The 10,023-nt window shown below is 45.2% G+C and overlaps 1 protein-coding gene across 1 annotated transcript; it reads left to right on the top strand.

Moving 5' to 3' along the window:
* Nucleotides 1–4,070: 4,070 nt before the first annotated feature.
* On the top strand, nt 4,071–6,984 carry LOC311358801 (uncharacterized protein; the record flags this gene model as incomplete). Its single annotated transcript, XM_084478915.1, has 3 exons — nt 4,071–4,997; nt 5,289–6,023; nt 6,253–6,984. 3 exons carry the CDS (start codon nt 4,071–4,073, stop codon nt 6,982–6,984), a joined length of 2,394 nt encoding a protein of 797 aa, XP_084335041.1.
* Nucleotides 6,985–10,023: the final 3,039 nt, after the last annotated feature.

The raw sequence follows: 10,023 nt of genomic DNA, 5'->3' as shown, positions 1-10,023 counted from the left end.
AAATAAATTATAGACGGCAAATAATGAATCAGTTGGTTTCATTTGCTCTGTCAGTAATGATCTCCTTGGCTCATCCAAACCTCATGGGGTACCCAATGCACCCCGAGCCACTCCTGCCAGAATCAGTCTTCCTGCCCCCATATCTCCTCTCAGCAGATAGAGCAGCCTCACACATTCCAGGGCAGAGTGGCCACCTTTCATTCACCATGTGTGCGTTTGTTTTGATCCTGCCACCTGCCACCAAAATAAGATACATGATCGATGGCAAATAATTAATCAGTTTGTTTCATTTGTTCTGTTACTAATGACATCCTTGGCTCATCCAAACCTCACCACTCACACACACAAGCCAGGGTGTGTGTCTGTCTGGGCCAGAGGACACACACACTGTCCTTACAACCCTGCCAAACAACCTGCACCTGAACCCCGACCGTAGCCACACGAGAGAAGAGTGTTCCAACTTTCCACATTCGCAAACCAAAACCCACTGCAATATTTCAGCTGTATGAAGAGAGTAGCTACTCACTTTTGAGTCGTGGTGGTTTTTGACGCCCAAGGATTTTGCACTCAAGCTATTGAGGTTAATAACTCGGCAGCCAAACAAAAATGTGTGGAAGTGAAGAAATCCTGTATTGTAAATTCCACAAAATTCAACATTTGGATAAAATACATGAATATATAATAAACAAGATTGAACGTTCCTCATAGTTGTCAAGTATGTCATCTGGGCTTCACACAGTGTAAATGTCCCCTTTTAGATATGATATGATATTGTATTAAATACATAAATAAGTGCTGAAATATAAATAAACGGCCAACTCCAGCCCTACAAAATCGACATTTCCTAGCTTATCTTTGGATGCCGTCCAGTAACATAAATGCTTTTGAATTGCTACACTGCCGTATTGTCCTAGCTTTTCCTCCTCCTGCCTTATTTTCGATTACCTGTCAGACTCTGTCAGCCATGTCCAGTTGCACACAACAAACCAAGCCATCGTTAGGCAGCTTGTTCGCCTGTTCTGTACTGCAGCCAACAGTTTGGTTTGTTTTCATGCAAAAAGAAATTAATCACAATCCCTAAACTAAATAATTTGGTATATGATTTTTATTTCTTCTAGTTTGCATGCTTGGATGGGTTAAAAAATGACTGAAACTTAAACTTAGTGGTAATGATATTTTCCGACAACTATTGATCCCCTAGAGAACTATCATCTGTTGTAGGCCCCTCAACTTGTTTAAGATTTCCTCATCTCCTTTTAGCCAGTGTTTGGAGACAACCTTATAATTAATACCTTCACTACAGAGCACATCGTGGTGTGAAGGGCACTCGAGGACAATGGAATAAAATTGTTGGCATTATTAGTCCATCCCTTCTCTCTCAGTTGACCAGACAATGGCTGGTTCTTATGGAAACTCAAGTTAGCGAGGTGGTCGCTTAGCAACAACGAAGAAGAGAAGAAAACAAAAACAAACAACAGCCGGGACACTGGGAAGACCATGCAGAGAGAGAGAGAGAGAGAGAGAGAGAGAGAGAGAGAGAGAGAGAGAGAGAAGGGTAGTCGGTGAACATGAAGGACTCAGGTGCCCCGTTGTGACAGACAGGTCAGAGTGTGTGTCTGTGTGTTTGTGCAGGAGCATTACAGGTCAGGAAAAGTAACATCAGTTTTATGAAGTACTATACTTTCACAGGACGCTGATCTACAGGTAAATATATAATTTCAGTAGTTTTGTCTTTTTCAATTTGTAGAATAATATATAATGAAGTCTCTGGCCTGGTTATAATTCGTCTGGAATGTTTTGGATTTGTTTCATGAGTTTAATTTTCAATCCCAGGGGTTTCTGCAATACTTTGTAATATTGAAGTGTTCTTTTGTCTACATTTGCCTTTCTACTTTGGTCTAGAGATGTCAGAACAGTGACTATCACTTACCCACTGGATAAGCAATAGGATCCCCCCAACACACACCCCATCAATAATGTAGATGTCTGGTAATGTGAGTGGAAGCCTTGCAGTGACAGCGAAGCGGCTGACATAGAAAACAGTTTCTTCATAAGACCCAACAATGTTTTCTGGTAAATGATTTCTGTGTATACCCTTTTGTATGGTATCTAAACAATAATTTGTATTACATTATTGTTATATGATAAATAATATAGTAAACGGTTCCACTGCTTCTGTGGTTGTCTGTCAACTGCGACTGAAAGATAACATGTATAAAAAACACAACCGTTCCTTGATATTTGAATAGTTTGTTTTGTGTTTTTTTTCCATTCAAGACTAAGGAATACAAAACCTCCTTCTTTCAATAATAAGTTGACAAAAGCTTTTGTATCTGTATCTGTTACCAGAACACAGGAGGGCCTCTGTTTCTTAATGCTTGATCTTTTTCTCTCCTGTATTCCTGAGGTTCTGGGGAGAAGGAAGGACATGTATTTTATCCAGAGGAGGTGAACAACAAGCAAAGCAGCATTAAAATGCAATGTAACAATTTTTAAAACTTCAGGACTGGCCTTGCTGTTGTGGAAGTGAAACCTGCCATAAGGCCGTCATTTCCATGTTTTCCTCTTCACTGAATAAACAACACTGTGTTCCATTGTAGTTCAGACACATTGCAATAGGCTGGCTGTACGACTAGTGTCAGGACTTCAATTCACCGTTTTATTTTGGTCATTACAATGGAGAGGATGGCAGCCATGGAATTTCTATCTCTTAAATAAAAAGTCTGAAGCTTCACCTGCCCTTTTGTAAATGTCAGAGTTGTTGTGTTGCGTGTACCAAGGCACTATCTGCCGGTCCAGAGGGTTTAAAAAAAAATGTCAAGTTGAGATGTGATGTATTGTTCCTACCGAAAACATGACTTCTTCATGGCAATGTGTTGCTATTCCTAGGGGAGCAGACGGCTGTCACACCATACTTCACCCTGATAGGCTAGACAGATGCCTCTCAGTGGCCATTCTCTGCAGCTTTTTGTTCTACCTCATGAATAAATCACCACAGGCTGCCCTGGATGGGCTCTCTAATGGCACAACCTCACACACACACACACTAACCCTTGCTGGCACATTTACACCTGGTGTGATGACAAGGTGGCAGGGAGTGCTCCTGCCATACCTACGCTAGTTGAGAGGTACTGCTCATGTTGTTGCTGTTGTTTTTTTGGCGCTGACACCCACCTGTCTTTTTTGCTTGTTTCCCTGTAGAGGCTGCTGCTGCTGATCTGCCTGCATGTGAAATGCTAATACACTGTTCCCTTCTCCACACTGTGTCCTATCTCTTTATAGCGGATATACTTAAATCTGTCTCTGCTCTGGAAGCTCAGCAACCGGTGCCACTGTGTCATCTGCCATGATTACGTGGGGTGCAGTTTGAGCCCTTTCCTCTGAGGAAGTCGTCTCGGGTGACCTGGTTGTGAGAGGCCGTTCTTCCGTATAACACTCAACACAGGTCATTGAAAAGAACATCATCATCTTCAAGGGGGTCCGTGATGAGGGCTTACAGGCAGTGACGGACTGGGAGCAAAAAACGGCCCGGGCATTTGCGCATTATAACCGGCCGCGGGTGTAATTGTTGACGGGGGGTGGGGCCGCGCGATCCCAACAAGCATGCCGCTCCGTGATTGGCCGGCCCAAACGGCCCACAAGAAACCAAACGGCCCACGAGAAGCCGCTGCCCTTCTGGCATCTGCCCAAATGCCAGACCGTCCAGTCCGTCACTGCTTACAGGCATTCCATGGCTGACCATCATTTTGGCACAACTAAACGTTTCCATCTTATATAAAGTTTCCAATGAGCGTAACCAATTAGTTATAAGTTATAACATATTATTGGCTCAAAGGTAAACCGTCCAATTTCCACAGGTTGAACTGCTTTATAGGATGTTACAGGGCAGCTATTACGGCATGAATTGTGTTCACAAAGTGGGTTTTCTTTTTTCTTTTTTTGTCCGCAGGAAGTGAGGAACTGAGAAGCCGGGTGACTGGGTGACTGAAGGCAAACCTCAACGTCATCTGGCCCATCATCAATACTGCAAGGCATCCATATATCCATCGTCATCCATCATTGCTTCAATCATGTTTTTGGGATCTCCACTGAGCAGCAATCCCACCTCCCCTATTCCGACCCTCAGCCTCAACCCTCAATTTCAGGCCGATGGGGAATTTCCGGGTGAGCCCGACTCCGCTCCTTTGCCCCTGTCCCCGCTCCCGTGCTGGGCTACCCAGGCCCTGTGTGATCTGGCCCAGGCCGAGACCGAGTTACGTCGTCTGCAGGAGTACCAGGCAGCCGAGACGGAGGCAGTGAAGCGAGGGGTGGAGCGTGCCGTTCTGGGAGCTCGTAGGGAAGAGTGCCGCCTGGTGGAGAGGGTGGAGCAAGACCACCGAGATGCGCAGCAGCGTCTGGACCAGGTGCAGAGGGACAACGCAGCGGCCGTGCAGGTCAGCCAGTCGCTGTTGGACCAGAGACTCCACAGACTGGCCCATCTGCGCAACCAGATCCAGAGGGGTAGCCAGCATCTAGGTCAGAACCAATCTGGGTCGGACCACAACCTGCTACTGCAGCAGGGAGTGGCAGAGCTTCTCCAGCCATGGGAAATATCCCTCTCCCTCAAGAAGGTGTCCTTCAAGCCCAGCTCCCAGACCAACGCTGTCGACTTCGGGGACATCCGTGTGCAAGATCACAGCCTCAGCCTGCCTGTCGGCCAGTGCGGACCCCAGGGCCAGCTTTGTGCTTTGCATTCTGGCGAGATAGGATGTGGGGAGGCGAGCCACAGAGGCGCCAGGGAAGAGAGGACCACTCCAGACGGGGGCTCAGGAGCAGGGCAGTCGTTGACGATATCAACAGGTAGGGTCGTGAGAAAAATCCGCCTCTCTGCTCGGAGTGACAACGATGCAGTCGAGGAAGTGAAAGTTCCCTCGGTGCAGATGCGCCGCTGGCCTCCCAGACGTGAACAGTCTGACTTAGAGTCCTCTCTGGAGGATGAGATGGACTCTCCTACCGCTGTAAAAAAGGGGGTGGAAGTCTTGCTGGCTGATTCTGCAACTTACCTCACAGGTGATTCTGAAGGTCACGAGCTGGAATCAAATATGTCCAGCCGTGGCAGACACCACATCCCAAGAAACCAGAGGAAACAAAACAGTCTGCGTTTCAGAGATTCTTCTGTGGAATGCAGCCATTCAAAGCCGAACAAATTGAATCAGCATTGGAGCTTAGACAGTCAGGATAAAGGAGACAGAGGCAGAGTGAAATCAAACTCTAAGATGTACTCTTGCCCACCCCAAACATTCTCCAAGATGGCTCTCAAGGAGCCGGTGGCCAGTCAAAGCTGTTCGGACCTCACCTACAGGGCAAAGTGTAACTCTCGCCTGAGCCAGTACTCGGATGACCACAGCACCCCTGGGGACTCTGGGCGTGCTCCATCCCCAGTGGACAGCCTTGACTCCTGCGACACCTTCATAGTCACCTCACCACGTGAGTGTAGAGGGTCTCTGAATCACAGCTCTCGTCTGTCCAGGTCTGCAGCAGACCTGACGTGCAAGACACTGCCCCTGATAAGCGGCGACAAAAGCAATCCCAACAGTGGATGGAAGGTAAATCGTAGCAGCTGCAGTCCCCACTACTCTGGCTTTGCCCTCGCCTCCCCGTCTCTCAGGAAGAAAAGGTCGAGGATCGCCAATGTTGGGGAGGTGCTGCCTGGACATGGAGGGATGGATGGTGGCCACCAGATGGAGGGAAGACCTATATCGGGCAGGGCAAGCAGAGTAGCCAGGTCACTCTCCATGTCAGTCATAGACGGTGCCCCACAGGAACAATGCAGAGGCAGGGAGCGGAGAGGAGAGCCAGCCCTGGCAGAGATAGAGGAGGATAGGGACTCATCGCTCGCAATGGTGCATGGTGAAAGTAGCCACCTGATTGGACAGTTTGGGAAGCAGGGTTCTGGACGATCAGATCTCACCCTCCCTAGTGGTGTGCACTCAACACCACAGGGTCAACTCTTTATAGTGGACTGTGGAAACGCACGTGTGCAGGTATGTGTGATGGTGCATTTTTGTAAGCCCCCATAATCTATGTACTCTAATATTGTAACTGATTATTTCGGGGCCTGCAATAATTTAGTATAAAGTATGTTTGACTATATAGTATATCCAAGTATAATTTATAATATTTAGTTACAGTAGGCGTTCTATTTTTACAACTGTACATAATGACACAATAATGATCAATACAATTCTCAATTCAAAACTATTCCTCAATCAGGTGACAGACCCACGAGGCAACATCCTCCAGCACATCACCTCACCAACTTCTGAAGGCTCCGTGAGACGATGTCGAAACTACTTTGACATAGCCGTCAATGGCAAGGGCCTTATTGCGCTCAGCTGTGCCGCAGAAAGGGCCTTGCTGGTGTTCAGCCGCCACGGCCGCCTGTTCCAGACCTTCGGGGGCTCGGGTCGTGGTTCCACCAGAGAAGAACTGGAGGCTCCCAGGGGCGTCACGGTAACACGGCTGGATGAGTTTTTGATCGCCGACATCCGCAAAGGCACCCTTGTCGCTCTCAAGCTGGACCCCAAGACGGGTTCCTGTCTGGAGCGAACGGTGGTCACAGGGTTCCACCGGCCCTACTTGGTGGCGGCGTGCTTGACGACGGGCATGGTAGCCGTTTCCGAACGGGGCAGTGAGACCGGTCGAGAGCCCTGCGTCAAGGTTCTGGAGCCAGGGTGGAACACAGTGAGGGTGCTGGGGGTGTGCTCTGGAATGGGCCCTGTCCTGACTTGCCCCTGGGGCCTCTGCATAGATGGGGATGGGAATGTGCTGGTTGCAGATTGGGGCGATCAGCACAAAGTGGTCTTGTACCCAGCACAAGGGGTTGGCTGGCCTATTATCAGCCAGGGGCTAAGCAGCCCCCGGGGCCTAGCTCTGCTGCCCGAGGGCCACCTGGTGGTGTCCGACAGCATGCACCATTGCATCAAGATCTACCAGTACAAATGAAGGCCAGAATGAAGGGAAAGGCCTAATGATGTAGGCAGACATGTGGGTAAGATTACTTTTGACATTCTTACGAAACTTAACAAACCGGTTTTTGCCGGTAGCACACCCTCATGCATGAATGTGTTCTCACCAATGAAGCATGACAAGAACACACTTCCAAAACCAACGTTGTGCATTACATTTGGGGAGGGGAGTTAAAGAACTTGAATGGTGGATATTATATTATGCAGACCAAATTAAGTACTTTTTACATTCACTTTAGTTGAGTCTGATTACCAACACGCCATTCCAAAATACTAATTGTTCTTCCTTAGTTTTATGAATAACAAAACTATTTTTCTATGTACTAAACTGTCATAACTAGCAAACCCAGGGTGTACTGAGTTCGATCTCTAAATAAGATTGTTTGTTGACTGTTATAATTTGCTATCTCATGTTATCTACTCTGTAGATAAGCATCCCTGTTTACTGTAAACATTATTTGTTGCCCACACAACATTCTTGTGTTCAACTTCCGTAATGAACGTTCTACACCACTCAACACTATTAAGGACAATAAAGTCAACACCACTCTCCGCTTACAAGCCTCCCAGTCTTTGCCAGATTTGGCTTGGCTGACAAATATACCCTCAATCCTTTTTCGAATGTGCTCTGTATAGAACACTCGAATAGCACTGTACCGCTGCAGGAATGTTCTGCAATTACCCTGTACTGCTGTCCAAATCCACTGCCTGTCTTCATTTTGGCTGCAAGGTGTTTGACGTGTGTCTTTATCAGGTGGCTGATTCAGAAAATTGGAAGCCATTGCCTGTTTGGGATTAGGTGTAACATATTATTGTGGTTATGAATGTTTGCCTGGAATTAATTGACAGAGATGAGAAACATGAAGAGGTTTATGGCAGTACCAGAGTTATGTGTTTTTCCCCACCCTGTCTAAAAGCAGAGGGTTCTTAAATTAACGTTCTTAAATTGTACATGAGCAGAGATATTTAATATCAGGTGAATCATTTCTAGATTTTAAACATACATTCACATTTTGTATGGAGGTCCACTACAAAATTAAACTAAATTATTATTTCAATAAAAATGTCACATGCTTTATATCATTATTTCATATTTTGAATGCCCTTTTGAAGCAACCCTGCAAAAGACCACACGCAGACTAGTGGACCTTTGAGCCCCAAGATGGTTAAAATCCCATTTCCATGTAGGTACACTTTAAGGCAAGGGACTGTGAATGTGACAAGAATCTAACATGGTGGTGGGATGTTGCAAAGGGTTAGAGTGAAAAGTACAATGGCCCCATGAATTGTTGGCTCTGTATTTTTGGATACAGATAACAGTGAGGTGGATGTTTTTTGTTTGATTTGTCAACTGAAAAAACACTGTCTTAACAACTATAAAGCTCATACTAAATAAAAGTGTGAAGTGTGACCACATTGTTAAATTGAAATGATTGTTTCACTAGGCCTTTTTTAAGTGCATGTTATATAGCTGTTGCCTTTCAAGAGGGTAACATATTGTGAAAATGCAACAATATTTCATATTTGTTTTTTTATCTGAGGCCATGTAACTTGAGATATGATCAACATTAATTTATGTAAACTGCAATAGAATACCATAGGAAATAGAGTTTGGGATAATGTCATCTTAAGGACACAAAATGTGATTTATTCTTTAGGATTATATAAAAGGGAGAAATCGCTAGAATGCTGTGTGTTTGCTTGTTGCATGCTTTAAATAATGAGAGGGTAAGTAAACAGTTACATTATTATTCGTTGAAATAAGCAATTTGCAGTATCAGACAAATTCTAGCAGATACTGTTGCTTTGATTGCATTGAGATGTAAAGAAACAAACATTTATTTTTTTCATTTTGATTCCTTGCACAATATGGAAAGCAGAGCAGAACACGGAGAGCATGTATTTTATTACACCGCTCGCCCACTTGTATCTGCCGCCTTCTCCAGCATGTAACATGAAGGAATCTTCATGCACACAACACTCACATCTCGTCACCCCCTTCTGACCAGCCAGCCAGCCAGGCAAAAACACAAACACATCAAACACGAACCTCCCACTCAGAAATATACCCTGCAATGAACTGTTCAGCACTTCTCTCCCAATTCTACCTTCATGGCTTGGAATTTAGAGCATGGGAATTGTGGGTTTGAACTCCATGGCAACCATAGGCTGCATTTTGGCAGGGAAGGTAGAAATGCTTTTAAGGTTTATCCCCAGACATAATTTGTGCAATTAACCCAGAGACATGCCGCCAGTACTCGTGACACAGCAGGAGGCTGGTGAGGTGCCCCCGCAGATTGCTAGATTGGTCACACCCTTGCCTTTAAATCTGTAGTCTGTTGGCTCCAATTATGGCATACAATCAAAAAGGTGTGCTACTCTATCTTGCTGAAGGCATGCTGTGTTGTAGCTTCAAGAGGAAAGGCATGGCAGGCAATAACCACTAACTGTCTGCACAGAAAGCTGAGGGGGCCATGAGTTGAACTGTTTTGATCCAACCCATGTATGAACACAAATTTATAATTACATTGTGCTGACATTCCTTTTGCTGGAATAGTTTGGTGGCTATAAATGATGAAACAAATTCAGACTCTTCAGATAAAAATGTGAACAACCTGTATAGCGGCTATTTTCTTCCTAGCTATAGAGAATAAGATGCTAATCACTTGATTATTTAGATAAACATGGTGCTGGCATGTTCATTAATACAGCACCTTAAAACACTATGATTTGATGGGGCACATTGAAGACATGTAGCAATTATTTTGTTTTTCAATCACTGCTGAAATTACAAGATGCTACTAATTTGCATATGGTGCTTTTTAGTTAAGCACAGAGTGGGCATACACACTTTAGTTAATCTTTCAGTTAATCTGAAAAGCAAATAAGGTTGTGAAATATATTAATATGATGATGTATTCCATCACCCCTACACTCACGTTTAACCAAGTAGTAGGCCTACAACAAACATGGAATCAAACCACACGGGTAGATATTGAATGCTGAATTTTCGTAT

This window comes from Micromesistius poutassou, assembly GCF_964030765.1.
Source record: "Micromesistius poutassou genome assembly, chromosome: 14".
NCBI classification, from domain to species: Eukaryota; Metazoa; Chordata; class Actinopteri; order Gadiformes; family Gadidae; genus Micromesistius; species Micromesistius poutassou.
The sequence above is the reverse complement of the archived record's forward strand: the minus strand, read 5'-3'. Positions and strand labels throughout refer to the sequence as shown.